Source organism: Mus musculus, chromosome 3 (genome assembly GCF_000001635.26).
Source record: "Mus musculus strain C57BL/6J chromosome 3, GRCm38.p6 C57BL/6J".
NCBI classification, from domain to species: Eukaryota; Metazoa; Chordata; class Mammalia; order Rodentia; family Muridae; genus Mus; species Mus musculus.
In genome coordinates this window covers 153,830,945-153,854,486 of record NC_000069.6, presented here as the reverse complement: position 1 = coordinate 153,854,486, position 23,542 = coordinate 153,830,945, and the positions used below count along the sequence as shown (strand labels likewise).

The following is a 23,542-nucleotide window of genomic DNA, read 5'->3' as shown; positions in this document are numbered from 1 at the left end:
ACACCTTGCTCCATGTCCTACTTTTCTGCTTCCTGAATGGGATCTATCAGTTTCGAACCACGCCTCTCCTGACCCCCACTCCATTGTGGACATGTAGCCTCTCTGGATGGGACGGTAAACCAAAATACACCTTTCCATAAGTTGCTTTGGTCATGGCGTCTCACCCCACTAACAGACAGGTAACTAATACACTTCCTTCATTTCACCACAGCAGCTATGTTGCTTGTCATTCCTTGCCCTACAGAATAAATCCTCAGTAAGGCAGTGTGCAGCTCAGGATATAAAACGCATGGGGAAGGAAAAGACAGGGAGCTAGCGTATCCTCAGGCCGAGGAGCCACATGCTGAGTTACTCTGTAGTGTGCAGCTTTATGAGTTCTAGCAAACATACAGACGTGTCTGGCCTCCGCAGTTGAGATGAGCAGAGACCCCTTGTCCACAAAGACTGCTTTGCTGTGGTCTCAGCTGGCCAGCCAGGCACAGACCTGCCTCCCCTAAGGCTTTCCTCCAGATGCCCAACTCTTTCTGAATATTATGTTATTATGCCAAAACAGATCTCCTTTATCTAATGCATGTAATTACTGCATGGATGCTAATGGGGTAAAGTTGCATGGTAACTATAGTGCTGTACTTAAGACATATGAAAATATATCTTCTTTAAAGCAGTTTTAGACTTATTTGTCTGAATCAATTTGTGTGTGCCATGTGCATGCCTGATGCCCACGGAGGTCAGAAGCAGGCATCAGGGCCCCTGGAACTGGAGTCATGGGAGATTGCTAACACGCGTGCTATAAGAGCAACTAATGCTCTCAAACACTGGAGACTACATCTAGCCCTGAAAACATACCTTCTAATGGAAGTGCAACAAACTTGTGTGAAGTTAACAGTTTATTAACTTCTAAATTGTACCATGCTACCATCCTAAGGGACAGTGTAGAGATGCATGCTAGCTTTCTAAATTCAGGAAGTTTTGTAAACGAGTAGGAATTAGAAGGGAAAATATTCCATTTGGGAGCATATTGTTGGCCAGCAGTTGGGTCCTGATGGTTATTCTGCAAAGGTGGACGAGTTCACATGGATCCTTGTATCTTGTTGGCGGGATGTAGTCCAACCAATTTTGAATAATTGGGCGTCGTCCTAAGCTCAGCTGTGTCTGGAAAAAAGGGAAACTGTTATTTGTAACCATCAGGGTGGTCCGAAGGATTCAGCACCTTTGTTTTTTATTTTATTCAAATTCAGATGAGAGCCTGAATTTATGTAACCCCAACTTTTACTTAGGCCTTTATACTTTATAGGCATTTTAATTTCCCTAGTGATATGTGCAAAGGCACTAAACAACATTTGAACTATGGACAGGGGAGCCCTTCCTTTCAGATGGATCATCTTCTGCTTTGTCATCTTTTCTAGAAGCACCGTCAACACAACCACCAGCAAGAATTGTCTGGAAGCTAATGTGGCTCAGAGCTCAGCTCCGCTGTCAGAAGTCCATTTTTGTTGATTTCACGAGGGAAACAGATGATGTAAATCATACGTGTTCCCCAGTTGGACCCAAACCACGTAGAGTGCCAAGACTTCAGTGGAGACCTGCCTGAATAACAGGAGGTCTTTTTAAAGTTTTAGAAAGCCATCTGTTTAAAGATTCTGATGTGGAGATTAAATGCTAAGGGAAGGATATTGCTGCATTAAGAGAGATTTCCCTGGGGACCCACATAACAGTGGAAAGAGAAAGTCAACTCTACAAAACTGCCCTCTGACCTCTAGCTGTACCACACATATAATAGAAAAAAGCTAGAAAACAAATCAAACCTTCACTGTCCGGGCCTCGTGACATGTTCGTATCCAGCTATGTTAGATATGCATGCATTCATCATTTATTCAATGATTAACTATTTAAAGAATGTCTAATATATATTCCACTATGGTAGGCACTTCAGATAGTACTAGGTGTGCAAAGTAGACATAGTGCCTGTGCTTAAAAGGGTGTGGTGTGGAGACGGCTAACCACTCTGAACTGTGTGGGCCGTGTGAGGAGGTGTGATAAGGTGCAGAGGAGACAGCTCCTCGGGCAGAGCGAACTGACTGCTCCTTTTCACTCAGCTCCTCGACTGTAGGTTCTGCACTGTAAGTGTTTGGAGCCTGGGTAAAACTCTTTGCCTCTCAAGTAAGTGACTTCGATCAATTCTATCCCAGTACTTTTTGTTATAGTTTTTCTTGGCCTTTTGTTATAGTTTTACTTCATGTATTCTGCAATAACCATACAGACCAACCAGATACTGTGAAACAGAGATGTAAAAAAAAAAAAAAGAAGACATTAAAAACAGCTTGAGTATACTCTCTGTTAAAAATAAGTTGCCAATTATAACCAGAACAACTTGTTTGCCTTACAACTGACCCCACACATTAGTATTTATTATCATGGCATTTAAATATCAACATTTTATGCCTCTTACAAGCATTTCTAAACTTAGATTTCTAAAGACGGGAAGAACTGTTGGTTTTTGTTAAGCTCCCTGGTTACATTTACAGCACTAACTTCTCCATGTTAAGCTGGCTGGTTACATTTACAGCACTAACTTCTCCATGTTAAGCTCCCTGGTTACATTTACAGCACTAACTTCTCTATGTTAAGCTGGCTGGTTACATTTACAGCACTAACTTCTCCATGTTAAGCTGGCTGGTTACATTTACAGCACTAACTTCTCTATGTTAAGCTGGCTGGTTACATTTACAGTACTAACTTCTCCATGTTAAGCTGGCTGGTTACATTTACAGCACTAACTTCTCTATGTACAGATTAATTAGCTTCTTGCTCTTAATGGGCATGATACAGTTTGATACTATACTTTGCAGTTCATTTTATAGGATGAACATTTCCAATTTATGGCTGATAAATGGGTGATTTTCTTCTCTAACTTGGTCTAGTCCCAAAATGTTATTAAGGAAAGATCTCTATACTTTGAGAGATATTTTCAGTTGAATAAATATTTTATGTCTTTATATTTCTATAATGCTTAAAATTGCTTTGGGATCTTGAATAGAAAAATCTATTTCTTGGTATGTGATTGTATTTGTGGGAAGAAATGGAGCTGTCATTTTGAAATATTCTACTGTAAAGAGCTGTTAAAATCTAACTTATTTTGTTCTTATAGAAATCTTAATATGGAGATTGTTATTGAAATATAACAACTTACTCTACTTAACACTAAAATGTCTATAGGACACTCAGCTTTGCCATTTTGAAGTTCACGGTAACAAAAAAAATCAACATTTGAAGGACTAATTTTAGTTAATTTGAATTTTGCCTCATTTTAAATTACTGAGCATATGCGAGGTCATTAATTCACCATTGGAAATAATGCATAAATTAAAAATACTCTGCAATTTTCCCTTGCAATTATGTCCTAACACTTACTGATGGTAAATTGCACCCCAAAGAGCAACACTCGGCTTTTCCCCATAGAATATAGCTCTGCTTAAACCCCAAAAGTGTTCCTCTGCTTCTCTTATTATCCACTCCCCACGCCCTGAGAAGGGCGGTGCTCCGCTTACCTCTATCTCCCTGACTGAGATCGTAGAAAGCACTCTGGAACATAGCATTAAACATGTCTTGGCATCTTCTTGAATGTCAATCAACTCGTGGTCAACCATTATTCTCACTCTCGAAGGGTAAAGTAGTATTGTCAGAACAATGTTGATAGGGTTTTTTTCTCTTTCTAGGATTCCATACTGCAGGAGAATTTTTAAGATATTTGACTGTCTTGTCTGAGCCACGTAGAGTAGAGGTGTGATGCCACTCAGGGGGCTGGGGCAGTACACAGGTGTGAAGGTTCTGCAAGCCAAAAGCAGAGTGACCACCATGTAACTAACGTTCACCTGTAATGTCTTAAGAAGGATTTGACATTGTAACTGTGGACCAAACTGAAGGAGGAAAGAAAACTGCCACCAAATGCTGAAGCCGCCTTTCACATCACACCACATGGGCAAAGCACTTAGTCGCTGCAGCTGTGTGTCGCTGCTGTGTCTCCCCCACGGGTGGGGGCATAAACCTTACCATGCTCTGCAAATATAACATGAAAATTAAAAATAAAAACAGTTTTCTTATTGCTTATTTTTTAAAGATTTGATTTTTTTTAGTTACGTGTGCCTATATCTGTGTGAACTTATGCCATGTCGGGGTGCCTGAGGAGGACAGGAGAGGGTGTCAGATCCTCTGGAGCTGGAGTGACAGGTGGCTGTGAGCCGCCTGATGTGGGTGGCTTTGGGTCCCCTGAAAGCATAGGCAGAGCAATCTCTCCAGTGCAGTTTACTTTGTTAATAGAAGTATTGATCATTTTGATATCTTTTTGTTTTTGTTTTCGGTCATATATTAGACATGAAGTTGAATTGAGAGTGGAGATTAGATGAAAAACCAGCACAAGCGCCCTAGTCCTTTTCTTCCACTCCAATAAAATAAGAACATCAGACATGCAAGTTATGGTGAGACCTACCTGAAGGTCCTCAGGACAGATTTTATTTTCCTCCTTCAAGAGTAAAGTTTAGCCCTGGAGAAGTAGACAGTGGAGTGCTTGCCATGCAAGCATTAGAACTGATGTTCAAACAGAAAAGCCAAGGTCTAGCAGCACGTGCTTGTAGTCTCAGTGCGGAGGACTCGGGGGAGGTAGGAGGAGCTCTGAGGCTCCGCCCCTGGCCAGCGCCCTGATCTGCTTGATGAGCTCTGGGTTTAGTGAACTTCCCTGGCTCAAAGAAGTTGACATTCAGGTTTGCCTACTGGTCTACACACACACACACACACACACACAGACCCACCCCACCCCACAAACACTCTTAAAGTTTTAGAATTTCAAGCTAGCTTGGGCTGCATTGCAAGGCTGAGTTTTTGAAAGAGGGTGGAGCTGGAGTGATGACAGCACTTGAGAGGACTTGCTGTTGTTTGAGAGGCCTGGGTTTGTTTCCCAGCACATGCATGGCAGCTACAGCTGTCTATACTTCAGGTGGAAAATCCCTAGCCTAGTATAACTGCAAAGCTTCACAGAGTCACTCTGAAGTGCCACAGCTTTGTCTCCTAAAGGAGCAATATATTATAGTGTTATATAGTATCTTAGACAACAGGATATGGCCCTGTCTCCATTCTGCTCCTGACACTTTGTGTCTCTGTATGTGTGTGTTCATCTGCTGATCCTTTCTTGCCTGAAATCAGAATTTTCCTGGCCATCTTCAACTTTTTCACAAGTCCTTCCAGTATATCTCAAAGATCAAACTCTAGCTGTTTCTCTCTCTCTCTCTCTCTCTCTCTCTCTCTCTCTCTCTCTCTCTCTCTCTCTCAGATTATCTTTCATTGATACTCTGATTCCAAGATCACTGCTTTTCACCTTTGTCTTGTGTGTGTTCTCTCCTCCCATTCTATCCTGAGATACATACAGCTCATCTTAGGAGAGACTATCCAGAGAACTCCTCATGACATGTGCTTTGATCACCCTAAGGTCCCCTGAGGTTTCATGAGGTCACCCTGACGTCCCCGTGACTCACCCTTAGGTCTCCCTGAGATCTCCCTGAGGTCTCATGAGGTCTCTCTGATGTCTCCTGAAGTCACTCTGAAGTCCTCAGTCCTTATTATCTTCAACTCTTGTGATTTCATCATTTTACTTTTGAAAACATTTTTGTTAATTCATTTTTCTTTTTTAAAAAAGTTGAACAAGATGAGCTCTGTAAATTTATGCTCCAATAGCAAAATGTTTGTGTAAATAAAATGACAAGATGACAGGATGCAGGAGTCAGTTCTTTCTTTACACCGTGTAGGCTCCAGGGATGGAGCTTGAGCTGTCAGACATGGCAGGAACTGCCTCTGCTAGCTGAGCTCTCCCTAGTTCAAGGGAAGTAACTGTGGTTTTCACTCAACAAATGTATCTATGAGAGTCTATAATACTGAATCTGTAGGGGGTCAATCACATGCTTTTTATTGAATTTGATTTCAATCCTAATAAGATTTTTGGCACTTTATACTTATTTAAACCTTTAGGAGGCAATGCAATTCTTTTTATCTTGCTAGTTCTTAAGAAAGCATGTGACTTTTCCTTCCACGTAAGGGAACGCAGGAATCTTAGGACAGAGCAAGTGGCCATTGTTAAGATTCAGTAGGCCCCAGTGTATTAACATTTACTATCTAGGAGATATTTAATGAATATTGAAAAGTGTTGAAAACATGACTAAAACTCAAATAGGTTTAAAATGAGATTTAAACATCTAATCTGTATCCATATGATGTGTGTGATTAATCCTGGGGTTTAAAGAGTATGGAACTGTAAAACAAACTCTGCTTAATCTGCCCTGACAGTTAATTATAGCAGTGCTCACGTGGATGGAGTGAGGCAGGCAAAGCCAGGACTGGTTTTTAAATGTGAGGTTAATGAACTGAGCCCTCTGTGTCTGAAAGCTTGTCACACATGCTTACGAAATGAGGCATAATATTTCTGTACAGACACATAGAGGATGACTTTGCTTTGTAGATACACGGATTTCTAATTTTTTCTAGATTCTCCTTTTTTTGTTGTTTATAATAGTACAATCTCTGGTGTTTAACATAGTGTAGTTTGTTGAAGGTTCGTTTCCTGGTCAGTCCAGTCACAGGTCCCTCCTGTCCCTTTCATGGCCCCGGTGTCTAACAAGGTGTGTTAGCCATATTGACCAATTCTGACTTGGTCATTCTGATGTAATTTCATCCATAACTGTAATTTCAACTGTTCTTCATTTATTTCAACAAATATTGAATACGTGCAAAGTGATAGCTACAGTTTTAGGTACTTGTATTGGTGAACGAAATAAAACCCTTGGCTGTCTTTCTTAATGTTATGTCAGTTACTGACAAGTCAGGACCAGCACAGCCAGCAAGCCTCTATCACTGAAGAAGATAGTGACGGAGATAAACCCTGCAGCAAAGATAAAGTAGAATAGAGTAAGTAGAGCAGGCATACCGAAGATGTAGGAGCGGTGTGACAGGACATTACAGAAAGGTTACATCTGCACAGAGGCTGGGAGAACACACTTAACTATATCACTGTGTGGGTTCCTGGAAGGAAGAGTAAGGGCGTCAGTGTTGATCAAAGGATAAAGCTGAGGCCAGGGGAGACAGCAAGCCACGTTGTGAGGAGCCTCACATGCTGCTAGAGAAAGTCTTTGGCTTCAAATGGAATGGATATGCACAAGACCTGGATTGTAGGAGCAGCAAGGCTTTGTTAATCTCACAGTGGGGGGGGGGGGGGGAGATGCTGCTGCTTATTGTAGGACAAGGTTAGGTCAGTGCAGGCGCCCATATTTGTCACTGCTTGCAGGTAGACAGAACCAACAGGTGTCATAACCGATTAGATGTAGAAACAAAGACTTCAAAGATGGCACTATGTGTCTAGCTGCACATCTCTACATGAATATTCCCTGGGCAGCTCAAACTGTTATGTCCAAAACTGATTTAACACAGTCTTGTTGTACTTGATAGTCTGTATCAGAACCCTTGAGGCAGTCTGGATGATAGCCCATCAGTATGATGGGGGGTTTCTAGAACCTGATGTTGTAGATGGATAGTAAATAGATGTAGCTAGAGATTATCATGTTAAATCAAATAAGCTACTACCTGAAAGTCAAATATGTTCTCTTTCATATCTCTGTGTGTGTGTGTGTGTGTATAAATTAAAAAAATTGAACAGTAATGGGAGGAAGACAAAATATTAATGCTTTCTCTCATAAACAATTTAGACTTAAATTCGTATGTACATACACACGACAATGTGGTATGGATGCAAAAGGAGGACTACTAGGAAACGTGATAAAACATGATAGGATGAGGCCCGGGAAGTAGCTGGGAAGGGAATGAGGAAGGCACAGTGACACCAACTCATGAACATGTCATAATGAAACCATTGTTTTATATACTAGCCTTCAAAAGTTGACACATTGAGAGGTTGTTGTCATGGTAAGAGATGACATGGGCTCCGTCTCGACTGAACATGAAATGATATCATGAAACTAAGTAGGATCTGTTTTGTAGGCAGTCAAAGCACTCATTGATGTAATGGCAAGAGCGACAAGAATCGGGAATCAAGAATGAATCCCAAATGTCTGCCTTGAACAATGGGGTCAGGGTCTTACTGAGGAGAGAGCCAGAGAGGCTTGGAGATAGATGGGTCCAGTTGGTATTCTGTTTTGTTCCATGTGGCATGTTCAGATAGCAGCTGCAGAAGTTAGGGCTAGAGATAATGATTTGGATGATTCTGCATCCACATGAGAATTTACCAATTTAAAAACTGTCCTATACATGGTGGAGAGTGAGCAAGGCAGCTCAGATGTAGCATGCTTGCCTAGTGAAACTGTGGGCATGGGAGTAGGAATGGGCACGACAAGCCTTGAGTTCATCCCACCACCACACACTTAGGAATGTGTCAGTCAAGATTCACTTCCACTCTCATTTTCCATTAAAATGTTTCCTTTCCTTTGTCCAAGTTTAATTCTTCATTTCCTCTATCTTATTACACTTTTCTTGTCCACTTGCCTGACCAAAGACACTGGGCTTTAAGCTAGTTACTCAAAGCTGTAAGTACATAAAACAATGTTTAAAATGACAAAAAGTCCTGTCTCAATTAGGGTTTCATTTCTGTAAAAAGACACCATGACTAAGGCAACTCTTACAAAGGACAACATTTAGTTGGGGCTGGCTTACAGGTTCATACGTTCAGTCCATTATCATCATGGCAGGAAGCACTGTAGCATCCAAGCAGATATGGTGCTGTAGAAAGAGCTGAGAGATTCTACATCTTGATCCGAAGGCAACAGAAGGGGAACTGCCTTGTGTAGGCAGTTAGGAGGAGGCTCTCTTCCACACTGGGTGGAACTTGAGCACTAAGAGTCCTCAAAGCCTGCCTACACAGTGACACACTTCCTCCAATAAGGCCACATCTCCTAATAGTGCCACTTACCATGGGCCAAGGATATTCAATCCACCACAAGTCCTATGGGGGGAGGGAGTTATTTACTATTTCTAGACCCCAGCTACCCATTCATGTGCTGGGATGATCATTCAGGAACACAGTCCTGCATGCTCTGAGCGGCAGAGTGATGCAGCCAGGATGCAGGGCTGCTCCCAGCAGAACCCACCCTGCCTGGTCTCTGACCTGGGCCTTGTGTGTCGCTGACACCTGCTCCTGCCACTGCAGAGATTGTGATGCATAAACATTTTCCTGAATGAAGGAGCCAATGCACATCTGTTCTGATCGGGCCGAGAACTGATTAGCATTGGATCAAACTCTTGAGCTATAAGACAGTCACCTGGAGCTTTTAGTTTCGTGACATTGTCAGACAGATTGACAAGTTCGGGCTGTAAAAAGTTGGCCTGTAAGGACCATGGTTTTCACTGAACTCAGTTGTGGAAGAATTGAAATAAAATTTATTAAGACCTGACACAACGTAGCTGTGTTGACTGAGCACCACTCGTGATAGGAATGTTCTGAGTGAACCGTACGCACACTGCAAGTGTACACTCTCAGGAGACCAAAAGAAGTGGCCGCAGTATGGCGTAAGGCAAGGTCTGTTGCTTTTTAAGGAATTTTCCATGCGTTTGCTAACATTGCTTTCCTTGAGCAGATCCAGCATGACTTGATAGTGCGCACTACAGGTAAAACCCAATGACACATTCCCACCTCACAAGCTGAGCTAAGCAGACAGCCCTGCCCTCTCCCAGACACACCTCTCTCTGGACAAAGCATGAGATTACCTCCATATCAGCGCCAGGCTGCAGCTTCTGTCTTGGACATAGTCCTTCGTCTTCTTGAGAAGCAGTTCCACGAAGTCAGGATTACCTTTCCTGGCGAAAACCCAGTACAGAATGGTATTCACGCATATTTCAGTAAACTCAAGGTTAAAGTTGAGTTCAAAACGGTGTCCTGACTTTTCCACAAAAGCAATATAGTCCGTGAGGAGTATGTCAAAGCCGTCCAAGTCAACATACCTCAGGATTTTTGCCAGGGTTCTGTAAATCCTGGGTTCATAGCAGTGGTATCCCCATTGGCCCAGAAACTGCAGAGAGGGCCGCTTAACTATCTTGTCAACAAGGTTACAGAATATATTGCTTCTTGGAAAAGACGTCTTCCGGCATAATTTAGAAGAGTTATTCATTGCTTCTTAAGGGTAGGAAGAGCACGGTGGGCAGTCATGCTGCCATTCCTCAGTCACAGGCCTTGATAATGTGGGAGGCTCTACTCCAGACGCAGGCGTGCCCCTCATCAGCCAGAGGGAAGGCAGCAGGGTGACATCACAATACCTGCAGAGCCGTCATCAGCCCGGGTCAGAAACCTGAGGCGGTTGTGAAGTTGGTGACATATGAAAAACCTAAAGGATAGCAATGGCATGCAGGAGAGCTAAGAGGAAACTTTACAAAGATTCCACTCTGTCTATGCCGTGTGTCTCTCAGGTGTGAGAAGCACCCTGTGTACATCACACTACATATTAATATTGATTAGTCATGTGACCCTAGTCAGGTACAGCTCGTGAGATCTGCGTGAGTGCTGCCTTCTCTTAGGCCTCACTGGTTCGTTCCCGTGTAGGAGGGAGTCTGCCATCCCCACACGTGACACCCTCGTAAATAAAATCTCGAAATGTGGTTTTGGAATGTTTTTTCTGCAAGCCTGGCAGAAAGTATATAATTGGAATATCATTTAAAAAATAAACACATGGTTTGATATTAAGTACATTAGAAATGCAATTACTTACATAATATAAGGATATAGATTAAATTTTTTAGCCCTTTAAAACTTCAAATCTAGGCTGGACATATAGTTTAAATGGAGAACCCTGGTTTCTGTATTTCAGAGAACAGAGTTGGTCCAGGCATTGGTAAGGATGAAGACCTGGGGCTTCCTATTCTGTCACTTTGCTGACATACCCCATTTCTATATCTTAGATGAAGCATATTACACAATAGATAACAGCTCCCAGGGCCAGTGAGACAGCTTAGTGAGTAAAAGTGTGATGTCAAGCCGAGAAACCTGCGTGGGATCCCAGAACCCAGATGTTAGGAAAAAATGGATTTCTGCAAGTTACCCTCTGAGCACATGCACACAGTGAGATCTGCATATAAACACACACACACATACACACACATTTACACACACACACACACATTTACACACACACAGATACACATACACACACACATAAACACATACATACTTATGCACACATGTACAGAGATACCATGCTTACATACAAAAATAAGATGCAAATCAACATTAAAAACACAACCCATGAGGTTATTGAAATTACCACTTAAAAGTCTTAGTGCATCATTGACTTTTGAGAGACAGGGAAATCGATGGGTTGGATTAATTGGAACATATTTAGTTGGGTTTAATTCTGCAAAGTTTTCCAATGTTTTGTTCTGCCACAATTATGTGGCTCCTTTTATCATTACTTTTATATCATGATGAATCTTCATATTCATCTATAACCATACTTGATGTATGAACTAATATCTTTTGAAAGATGTTTAAATGTTGAGTGTTTCTATCTAGAAACTTAAGATGGACATTCAATTATTTAAGTCTCCCTTTCAGATCAGCCAGTTATGACTTCCTTTTTGAAAGGGATGTATTTTCTTATGTATCTGTGTGTGCATATATGCAGAGGCCAGAAGAAGGCAAATGGCCTTGTCTACCAGTCTGAGCCTGTTCCTTTCAGGCGTACTCTCTCCCTGCGCTCCAGTGATCCTCCTGCCTCAGATCTGGACTCCTGTCCTCATGATTAGAGAGCCTGTTGAACTCTCTCTCCAGCCCAGAGTTTCCATGATTTCCTTCATCAACAACCTTGATACATTTCTCCATACATTTGTTTGTTTCTATGTACTTTATATGGTTAGTAAATAGTTGGAATGGAATTTTTCCATCATATATCTAGCTGTTCACTGTTGAAATGTTAAAAAATACTTGAATTCTTTGTATGGATTTAATTACCAGAAATCTTACTAGGCTTTCTTATTAACCATATTCTTTTCTAGTTTCTTCTTTTGCATCTTCCCCAGAAACAGTGTCATCTGAAAATAAAAATAATTTTGGCATTTTGAGGTCAGGGAAGATTTATATCCACTTCTGGTTCCTGCCTTGCTTACTGGGTAGAAATTTCAAGGCAGTGTTAAACAGCCATTGCTAGAACATTCCTTACTTTGCCTTTATCTTTCCAAAGAAACATCAATGGCCAAAGAAGTCCTGTTCCTCCTCCAGGGCACACGGCGACTTGTCTCCTGCTGACTTGGAGGAAGCTTTAGGTCCTCCACTTGGTGCCTCAGGTAGCCACTGCCTGTGGATGGAGAGTGGTGAGGACGGAAGGCTCTATATGCTGACCTCTGCTACTGCCGTTTCCTTTTTAAGTGTGATCTTAGCCAGGCCTGCTTAATCAAGCATGCGCATCAGGCACATGTATTAAATTCAGCCAATATCTTTGTTTGTCTGTATTGATTTCATCAGGTGACCTTTTACCCAGTGGCCCACTGACAGGAGATGATGGGACTGCATGTCTTAAATTCCCCACTCTTCTGTGATGATACAAATCCCATTCATTTCTCTTTGCTTTACTCATATTGGTGTTTTGCCTGAATGTATATCGGGTGCATGTCTGGTCACCAAGGAGACTAGAAGAGGACCTCAGATCCCCTGGAACTGTGTTTACAGATGGTTGTAAGCATCATGTGAGTGCTAGGAATTGAACCAATGCCTTTGGAAGAACAGCTGGTGCTCTTAACTGCAGAGCCCTCCCCTCTAGCTCCCAGGACACCATGCTTTGAATATTGTCCCATAGCTGACAGAATTCCACTCAGTTTTACTGCTGTTAAAAATGAGAAGAGTTTGTTGAGATATCTTTTGTATTATTACCACATTTATTTATTTATGTGGGGAGCACTTTACCCTCTAAGCCATTTCACTGGCCCAGGATTTCTTTCTGTATTAACTTTATATATCTAGTTTGGTTCAAGCTGATCTCCACTAGTGGCAACAAGACTATAAACTAATGAACGAGGCAGATAATGAGCACATAAAGTGCTGTTCTGGGATGTTACAGAAGCATACACAAAGTAGGGCAGACTGGAATGAGCACCGGCGAAGTCTCTCTAAAGAAATTACCTTCCTGCCAACATCTCCAACAGATACCATTTCAAAAGAAGAGAGTGGGGTGTTTCTTGACATAGAAGACACTGGAAAGAGACTAGTTAAGCCAGAGCATTAAAATAAACCAAACCATTGTCTTTTTTCACTAGTGTTTTGATTTCTGACCTTCCTAATATTACTTTTTACAATTAGTATTAGCTTTTAATAGCTTCTCAGCTGCTAGCTTTCCCCCCTTTATTATCCTTTAGCTTAGTTTAATAAAAATATTTAGTGTTATATGTTTTCAGTTGGGCATATTATAGACTATAATGATTTTTGTTCTCTCTCTATGTGTCTGTCTGTCTGTCTGTCTGTCTGTCTGTCTGTGTATATGCCCGTGTGTGGTAGAAGTGTGTATGGATGCATGTGTGTACTTACTTGCCTGTGCATATATGTGGCAGCCAGAGGTTGACATCCAGTGTCTGTTTCTATCACTTTCTACCTTATTTTTTGATGCAGGGTCTCTCTTCATGAACCTAGAGCTCACCAGTCTCCAGAGGGCATGGCCTTGCCTTGGTAGTGTATGACAAGAAGGCGTGATTGACCTGGCCAGAGAATTTTAGCTGGACCTACCCGAAGTGTGAGAGAACTCTTTGAAAAATGACTTTTTTCTGCGTGCCCTTGCTTGTTAGCACACTTTATATTTTTAAGCCCCAAAGCTTTTATCTTGCCTCTTTTAGATAATTATTAACCCCAAATCATCATTGCCAGCCACGATAATCAAATATTTTTAAATTCCCATTTTCTAATCACATCACCCTGTTTTTACATAAAAAGTGTTATATTAGTCGTTGGAAAACTTTTTAGGTTTTAATGCTCCAGGGAAAAGCTGTTTCATAAAGTAAAGTTGTGGACTGGTCCTGACCCTGGAACTATTTCCCAGTGAGTAGCATTAAAGCTCCTCCCCTTCCCAGTGCAGACTTTCCCATTATACTTCAGTGTGAAGCTATCTTGATGCAATCTTTAAATACCACTCAATGTGATAGGCCTAGCCCAGGCAAATGACATTTCAAATTGTGATTCTTTTTGCCCTCAAAGCAAGAAGGTCTGCTCTTTCCTGTAGTCAGAGTGATTTAAATGAAGTTAATTTACCAGGTCAGGATATAACTTTTGACTTTTCAGGTTCTTTCATTTCCATTACAAATTAGCTGAGGCAAAGGCGCCTCCGACTAAAGGACTCTGAAGACCACAGTAAAACATTATTAATTTGAACTCTCTTGTTTTTGAATTGCTGGTCGTGTAGTCAAAGGAATTAATGCCACTGGGCAAAATAACCTGCAGTGGAAATCAATGGGTGTCTCTGCGGGAGATCACTAGACTGGTCTTGCCCATTAAGTGCAGTACCCCACAGAGCTAGTACAGGAGCCCAAGCCTTGCCATTCTGCTTTCCGATGAACAACGCCTGCCATTGTGTCTCTCCTGGACTTAGAGCTGATGAGGGCCCAGAACCAACAAAGAGCAGAGCACCATTCCAAAGACACCAGGGCCTCCACTCTTACCATTTGTTTACATCTCTTGTGGCCGAGATTGCCCTTGAATTAGGTATTTGGCTCTGAGAATAACCTTGAAGTTCTCATCTTTCTGTCTCTGCCCCTAGTGCATGAATCTCAGGCCCAGGTGACCACACCTACTTTATGTGGTACTTCTGAGCTTCATGCAGGCTAGGCGAGCACGCTACCAACTGAGCTGCATCTTCCACACTTATTTATAAATAAATTATCTCTGACTCAAATTCTTTTAAAAATGTTTTTGTTTTTTGTTTTTTTAAATTGTTAAACCAACCTATTAGAAGTACTACAGAATGTCTTAGGTCCTCAGACAACAATTTACTTTATTCAATGTCTGTCTTAGTTAGGGTTTGTTTCCATTGCTGTGAATAGACACCATGACCAAGGCAATTCTTTTTTTTTTTTTTTTAGTTTTTTTTTTTTTTTTTTTTTTTTTTTAAGATTTATTTATTGATTATATGTAAGTACACTGTAGCTGTCTTCAGACACTCCAGAAGAGGGAGTCAGATCTCCTTACGGATGGTTGTGAGCCACCATGTGGTTGCTGGGATTTGAACTCCGGACCTTCGGAAGAGCAGTCGGGTGCTCTTACCCACTGAGCCATCTCACCAGCCCCAAGGCAATTCTTATAAGGGACATTTAATTAGGGCTGGCTCACTGGTTCTGAGGTTCAGTCCATTTTTATCATTATGGGAAGCATGGCAGTGTCCAGGCAGGCATGGTGCAGGCAGAGCTGAGAGATCAACATCTTGTTCTGAAGACAAACAGGCAAAGTCTGCTGTCTTCCAGGTAGTTCGGAGGAGGGTCTCAAAGCCCACACGTCCTCCAACAAGGCCACGCCCACTCCAACAAGGCCACACCTACTCCAACAAGGCCACACCTCCTAATAGTGCTACTCCCTGGGCCAAGCATATTCAAACCACCACAGACTGTTTCTTGGTCTCTGGATCAGTTCATATTTTAGTGGTTTTATCTGAGGGATCCAGCCATGTCTGGCACTGGAAAGGAGAGCTTGCCCCAGCATAACTGATATAGTGGGAGACAGTTTGTGTGACTAGACTGTGAGCTTCAGCATGGCTCCAGCGAGATTTCATGCATATGAAACCCAGCGCCACGGACTAGACACTGTGCTGTCATCACCACATTTCATCTCTCTTGTCACAGCGTCAGCTCCGAATGATGTGGTCAGCTCTTACCACGTGCTGACTCAGGCCCAAGTGACCTGCGCCTCAAGTGAGGCTCCTTCCCCTAAAGACCCATGCATTATATCCGTCTTCCCTCCATTTCCCTCTCTCATATGCAGCACATAATGCAGAGTGAGCAACGGATACCCCCACAGAGGCAAAGCAGGAGTGGGGGCACACGGGAGGCCTGATCCCAGCCAGCCACACTCCTTGTCCTGGACTAGGACTCAGACTAACTTTCTGTAGCTGTCCTCAGTGATTCTTGGCTCCATCCCTAGATTCATGATCCCATTCCTCACGCTATCTGTTTTCAATCAGCAGACTTCAGTGCATGCCCAACACACACACACACACACACACACACACACACACACACACTCACATACACATTCTGTCTCTGTCACACACACACACACACACACACACTCACTCTCTTTCTCTTTGTCTCTCCTCTCTCTGTCTCTGTGTCTGTCTCTCTCTGTCTCTCTCTCTCACACACACACACACACACTACACAGTTGGTTCAGTGCTCAAGGTAAGTTTTGTTAAAAAATTGTTTTCATCCTAATTCCTTTATTTGAAATTTCCTTTTAATTACTTGAGAAACTTTCAAGGATTTAGGAAGTTAGCTTCAGGTTCTAAATCTCAATTTTACAAAGAACCTCTTTCTGTTTGTACACAGTCACTTACCCATACTGCCTGCTTGAAGTTTGGTCAGGCCTAAACCATCTTTCCTCCCTCCCCTCTTCCTCCCTCCGTCTGTCTTCTTTCTCTCCTTCCCTCCCAACCCCCATATCTCTGCTCTGCAAATCTACTGATCATATCAAAGTTTCCGATGTGTCTAACAAGCATGGCTTTAGAGTTCCTGAAATATGAACCCAGTAGCTACTGCTGCCTTGCATTTAACGGTTTGTCTCTTTGGGTTTCTGCACAGTTCTGGAGTCTGCTGTGCTGACATCGTATCCTGACCAGTTCTACAGTCACCATGTTGCTTTCTCCCAGCCACCTGTAAGTCCTTCTCCCTCTTGTATTTCAGTTCGTGTCAGTCTTTTGGACCAAGATGCCTCCTTACGAGTTTTCTTCTGGTTGGTGTTAAAGTGTGTTTGCATCAAACCATAAATCTGCCACTGACTGGCCAACTCAAACGATGTAAACTTCTACTTCAAAAGTGCAGGGAATTTTAAACAGAAAATATATTTAAGTGACTGCTTTTTTGTCTTTGTAGCTCAGTGAGGTTATAAACAGAGGAGAGAAATTTTTTGGTTTTGGTTCCTTTTCAGTCATGTATTTAATAAACTTTTTGTCTGTTCTTCTGTCTTTCTACATCACAGCGTCAGACTTTGGAAATGTTTAATATCTTGATTTTCTTTTCCTGGGATCAGATCCCTGGTTTTGGTACTAGCTTTATCAAGCACTGTACTAACAGTGTTTTCGCTTACGGTGCTGCTGTAAATCACTCATCCAGTCAACACACAGTATTTGGGACATACCTGTGTGCAAAAGTGACTCTCATCCACCTGACAACTAAAAGCACAACCCACACTGGAGTTGGCTTGGACAGCAGCGGTCATCCCAGTCACTCTGCTACGCCTGAGTTTGTAAGAGGTGTTATCCCAAGAAGTCTTCACGTTGTTCTGGGAGAGACACGGGGAAGATCATGATGATGAAACTGTGGGTATAAAGAGGGGAAACACAGAGTTCAGAGAGACTGGCTCATCAGGAGCCACTTCCGGTAAAGGGGAAGACTTCACCGTAAAATGCGATGCTTTCGTTGTCACTGAATTTTATGCAGACTCTTTAGAAGACGGCAGGATTCATGACCTGCTGTCTACTAATCACCCTAAATTGAGGTAAATGCTGGTCTCTTACTCTTTCCATATTCTATTTATAGAATATATACACAGAGGAAGGGGACAGGACTCTGCAGGGAATTTTAAAGAATGTCAGCAATGTTTTACATTCATCACACTGCCCTCTAGACCACCTGTGGAGTGGGGACACCTTTCCCAACCTTGTTCTCTGCACATCTCACACTCTTTATGGAAGTAGGGAAGCAAGAATCTTCATGAATAGTCTCTGCTACAACGTAACAAAGCCCGTGCAGGAGCATAGCATAGCACCAACAGACTCCTGAGCCGTGGAATATCCTTTGTTCCTAGCAAGAAGACATTGTAGCAGGCCATGACACCATCATGCTGGATTAATGCTGTTCTGGCTGGTTTAACTACTAACAGGGCACAATCTAGAACCACAATCTAGAACCACCATCTAGTTAAAAGTTTTCTTAACTTTTCAACTGATTCTTTGTGACTTTCACATCATGCACCTCAACTCCTCTCAGCTCCCTGTCTCCTAGTATCTGCCCTCGCAACACAAACAAACAGAAATAAACAAACAAACAAAACAAAGCATAGAAAACATCTTACCATGGAAGCTGTATTGTGTTTCAGTGTGTCCCACAGGATATATGCCCTTTTGCCCACACACCTTTACCTTGTAGAAGTTCATGGCAGTGAGTGACTGCTGTGGTTCAAGGCCTCTGGCTTCTGTGACACCATCAATACTGGATCATCTCCGGGACTTCTCCTGGTTATCCCATGATTGCCCTGTGTCATGGAGATCCTGCAGCAGGACTGGCCCCTTCATGTGCCCTAATAGTTCATAGATGATGTAGATTTGGAGGTGGGCCAACTCAAAGCCCTGGATTAGCTGAACTTTTCAGCCTGCAGGCTCTCCCTTATCTGCACCACTAGGGGGAGCTCTCCAGCACTGCTCTGGCTACGCCTACAGGAGCAGGGCCCTGGTCAGCAATCTTGCTCTCATGCCCTTGGGGCTGACTGACCTAGCCTTCCTCCTCCCTGTCTCTTCACCACGCTGACCGTATTCTCCACTCAGTCCTTTTCTCAGTTTCTTCATCAAGCCCTGGACTCCACAAAGGGTGGAGTGTAAGCTGTGAGCTCAAGGGCAGAGAATGTGTTTATTTCACTTTTACATACTTAGTGCTAACCACAATGCCTGATATAAATGGGCTGCCCAAGACTAGTGGGCTGAGTCAGGATCTGAAAGGCACGCACAGCATCTACCTTACCCGCCCCTCCTGTGAGCCCCCCACTTCTGCTTCTCTGGTTTTGCTTGGGAATGAACGGATCATTTAATACATTTTGCATCATATTCTGTCCGTACTGTGCACTTTTCACAAGAACATTGAATAGAAAGTAATCGCCTCTTCCTACAACGCAGGTCAGTGCCACCACATTGATTGGACAGCTTATTTATTGAGCTGCTATTTTTTCTCATAGATGCTTTATTTTTAGAAAATACAGCTTTAAAAATGAATGACCTAAAATATCTGTAAGAAAGGAAGAGTAGGCAGTTGACCTTGAAGTTACTGACACTGTAATAAGCCAACATGAGCTCCATTGCTGTAATAACTAAAGACAGATTTGAAGTCCATCCTATCTGTAGTCTCATCAAAACAAATAACTCAGACAACAAAGGACATGAGATAGATGACAAACTGCTTTGATCAATACTATGATATTTATTCTGTGTCTTGAATCCAAGAGGATAATGTTGGGATATTTTTATTTCAACTCGGCTAAAACAATTTATGTATTATCGGTCACAAGAAAGGCAATGTGGCAATGTGTAGTGTTTATATTAGCATGTGCCGAGAATTGTACTTAACAAATTACTCAATAAATACCTAATTGCCTCGTTTAATTTTTTTTAATTGTGTGTGTATATATGTGTGTCTGTAAATGGGTGTGGCCACTCCAGTGCAGGTCAGTGGTATCAGATCCACCTTGATGTAGGAACTAGGAACCAAATTCGGGTCCTTGGCAAGAACAGTCTGAGCCCTTAACCACTGAGCTGTGTCACTGATCCCCACTGCCTCTTAGACTTTAGCACTCTGTTGTATTAATTGGAGTTCTTCAGCTAATGGAGCCAATATATATGCAACACACACACATACAAACACACATACATATAGATGTTGTAGGCTCAAAACCATCCCCACTTTGTAGATGAAGAAAATGATTTCAGGGCTTCCCCAGTAAACACCACCCGTGGATGGCAGGGGACCTTCTCCAAGCTTGGTCTGCCTGACCAAATTACTTTTTTTCTTTTTAATTCACAACCTTGGCTTTTTTGTTTGTTTATTTGGTGAGAATGAAATGTCAGACATGAATATCAAAGTATGTGCAGAATATAGACTCATCATATCTAGCATTTTTGGAGGAATTGACATTAAATGTATTATTAGGGATGGAGAGATGGTTCAGCTATACCGTATGAATCTGGGTCCCCAGCACTCAGTTGAAATCGGGCTGTGGTGGTGCATCTGCAAACCCAGTGCTGGGAAATGGAGACAGGGGGATAGCCAGGACTTGCTCTGGCTGAATTCCTGTCCTGAAGGTTCAGGGAAAGAACCTGTCTCAAATAATAAGATGCAGAGTGATTAAGAGAGACACCTGACTCTGACTTCTGGCCGGCACGCACTAGTGTACCTTCAAACACAAGCACACACAAAATAGGACAAGACAAAATTACTATTAGCTTATTAATATAAGCCTTTGTCTTAGAAATCTCAGTACTGAAGATGCCTTAGAAATCTCAGTAGTGTAGATGCCAAGGTAGACTTGAAAGGAAACTATATTTGACCAACATTAATCTTTACTCTTTCCCTTGGCTTCTCAGCATAATGATAAAAAAGTGTAAGTTACCAGACAAGAGATTTCTCCAATATATCCTCTTGCAAAGATAATGTTACCTTTGGCACAGATAACGCTTTATTCTTGCTGATGTCGTTAGAAAATGACAAGGTCGGCCGAAATGAGAAATAGACAGGGTCTCTGTCTCTCTAGTTTTTAATAAGCATTGTCAAAAGAAATAATAATCAGATTTGAGCTTGTTTGTCCTTGAAACACCTTTAAAAGTGCTTCCCTGAAAAGCTGAGGGAGACCAGAAGCAGTCAGGAAAGACAGGCAATCTCGGTGCATTTCCTTGTAGGTGATAGGAATAAGATGCTTCTTGGCGACTCAGATGCCTGGATTGTTTTTCTTGGATGTTGGAAAATGGTAGTAAAGCAAGGCCTGGTGCGTTAATGAGCTGTGCGCTCTAATGTGTGCATGAAACACAGCTCTCTAGGCAGGCAGTGTCCTTCCGAGCTTTATCCCAAAGACTCCCCCAGACTCCTCTCTCAGGTAAGACTTGAGACTTTTCATGGAGAACTCTTTATGTATACAGAACCCTGCTCCTGCCATTGGGTTTTGCTGTGGCTTGGATGACTGTCCCAGAATACCCATGTGGTAAAGGCTTGGTCCCCAGCTTTCAGTGACACCAGAGGGCGGTGACCTTTGGGTGACTTTTGGTTCTAGTGAGGATAGTCATTGCGTGAGTGTTCCTTGCTTCCTTCTCTATGCAGCTGCCGTGGAGTGAGCATTTTTTTCTCTCTCTCATGGTGAATCCCGAAGGCAACAGGACCGAGGAACCAGAGGCTGAAACCATGAAGCAAAATAAATCTTTTCACTTTTTTTTTTAAAAAGATTTTTCAAACCTTTTATCGGTTCTTTGTGGACTTCACATCATACTCCCCAACCCCTCTCATCTCCCCTTTTACCTGCCTGTCACCCTTGCAACCTCCCTGCCATAGAGAAAAATAAAATCTTGTGGAAGCTGCGGTGTGCACTCTGTGTCCCACAGTGTTTGCTTGCAAACGCTCACTGCAGTGAGTCACTGGTCTGGATGGAGGCCTCTGGCTTCTGCTACACCATCAGTACTGGATCCTCACTGGGGCTCCTCTCAGACATCCCGCTGTTGCCCTTTGTCATGAAGATCCTGTAGTTTTGGATCTGTAGGACTCCAGCAATGGGGTAGATGTCGGGGTGGGCCAATTCAAAGGCCTGAATCCAGGCCTGAAAGTGTCAGAGATGGTCAGCCCACTGGCTCTCCCGCCCTCGTGCATGCCCTGGGGCCAGCTCACCTGCCTGCCCCAAAGGTGAGTGAGGGGAGGAGGGTGTCTCTCACTGTCTGTGTCACCACTGCCCAGCAGACCACAGGCAGAACCAACTCTCTTGTGCTCACATCCTTGGGGCCTGCTCATCTGCAAGCCCCGTATCAGGCTCAGCTCCACTACTGCCTCCTAGGTGAGATGCAGGGCCTGCTTTCCACATTGCTGCAGCAGTTGGGGGGGGGGGGGCAGGACTGTCCCTGCTACTCTCATGACCCCAGTACCAAGTCTCCCTCCTGCCATTCTAAGTGGCAGGGTTGAGGGTGAGGGACACTTCAGCATATCAGACAAGAGGCAGGTCAGCTCTCCCACGCTCACACCCTCCTGGTTGGCTCACCCATAACCCTCATATCTATGACCAGCTCCATTGTGCTGCCCAGATAAGGTGCAGGGCCTGCTCTTCCAAGTACTGCAGCAGGTAAAGGGAAAGGCCCTTCTCCTGCTCTCATGATTCTGTCAAGGTCAGCTTTCCTGCCTGCCGCAGAAGGGGGTGACCCCCCCCCTCCCCTGCCCCCTCTCTCATCCAAGCCACAGGGAGACTAGTGGTAGGGCCATTTCTCCCAAGCTTGCATCCTCAGGACCAGCTAACCTGCAACTCCCACAATGTGCAGGGCCGACTCTCCAGAGTGCTGTGGCTGGCTATGGGCAGAATCAGCTTTCCCACTCTTGTGCCTCTAAGACCAGCTCCTCTCAATGCCCAGGTGAAGGGTAGGACCAGTTCTGTACAGCCCTTTGGCAGTAACAGACCCCTGCTGCTGAAGGGCCACAGACCCAGATGTGACCACCTGGTGGCAGCACAGGCCACCATGGTCCAAGGTAGCAGCACTGGGTACTCACAGCAGGCTGTTCCTCACTACCTCTCTCTCCACTGTGCCCACTTCCTTCTGCTTCTCCTTCTCTTTCATTTCTCCACGACTCGCTTGCTCCTCTTAGTGGTGCCCGGGTGGCTCAGGGTCTGAGGTCGTCTCAGGAGAGGTCTCAGGAGTGCTATGCCCTGCTTGTGCAATATGGCACAGGGCAGGAGTCATCTTGGGCATGATCTGTCCCCACCCTCTAGGCCTGGAGGGCGACAGATTAGTGTTCATCTCAGGCCAGCTCCTCTACCGGCCCACCTGTGCGGCCATTTGTCTTGGGCTCACTCCTGCCTGGGGCCTGCTGTCCCAGGTTGGCTTCTTCCCGCCTTTGGCTTGCTTCCTGTCCTGGGAGCCTGTCCAGGCCTACCTGGCACTGTCTTGGTAGTCATCTCAACCTAGTTCCCTGTCCAGGCCCTGTGGTGACAGACTGGTGGTGGTCTCAGGCTCACTTTTTTTCAGGAAATGTTAGGCTACTAATCCTTCAGATGTCTGAAGGTCAGAACACTCAGCATAGACATAGCCTCTCTCCCCTCTGCCACCTACTGACATCCATGTGACACAGCAGCCACACCTGCAAGAGCAGGAACAGCTCGGCTTTTTAAGTTGCTCCATCCCAGGCATCTGTCACAGTAACTGTCTCACTTGTCTGATGGGTAGCTGACTGACATTTGTCGTCTCTCGTCCATCCTTCTCTAGGGCTCAAATCTTCTCTTCCCCTCAACTCTACACTGTGTATTCTTTTTTTTTTTTTTTTTTTTAAATTTTATTTATTTTATCATTATATGTAAGTACACTGTAGCTGTCTTCAG

At 43.4% G+C, this 23,542-nt stretch overlaps 1 protein-coding gene, 1 long non-coding RNA gene and 1 pseudogene across 2 annotated transcripts; 1 reads left to right on the top strand and 2 right to left on the bottom strand.

Moving 5' to 3' along the window:
* Window positions 1-871: 871 nt before the first annotated feature.
* Window positions 872-10,240, bottom strand: Asb17 (ankyrin repeat and SOCS box-containing 17). The gene is made up of 3 exons (NM_025758.4): window positions 9,754-10,240; window positions 3,549-3,828; window positions 872-1,152 (listed from the first exon to the last, which is right to left on the bottom strand). The coding sequence occupies exons 1-3, from the start codon at window positions 10,152-10,154 to the stop codon at window positions 946-948; spliced, it is 888 nt and encodes a 295-aa protein (NP_080034.2). The 5' UTR covers window positions 10,155-10,240; the 3' UTR covers window positions 872-945.
* Window positions 2,063-4,113, top strand: Asb17os (ankyrin repeat and SOCS box-containing 17, opposite strand). The gene is made up of 2 exons (NR_040373.1): window positions 2,063-2,160; window positions 3,717-4,113. It is a non-coding gene; the product is annotated as an ankyrin repeat and SOCS box-containing 17, opposite strand (long non-coding RNA).
* Window positions 10,241-23,194: 12,954 nt separating the features above from the next.
* On the bottom strand, window positions 23,195-23,317 carry Gm25757 (annotated as a pseudogene).
* Between the last annotated feature and the right edge of the window lie 225 nt (window positions 23,318-23,542).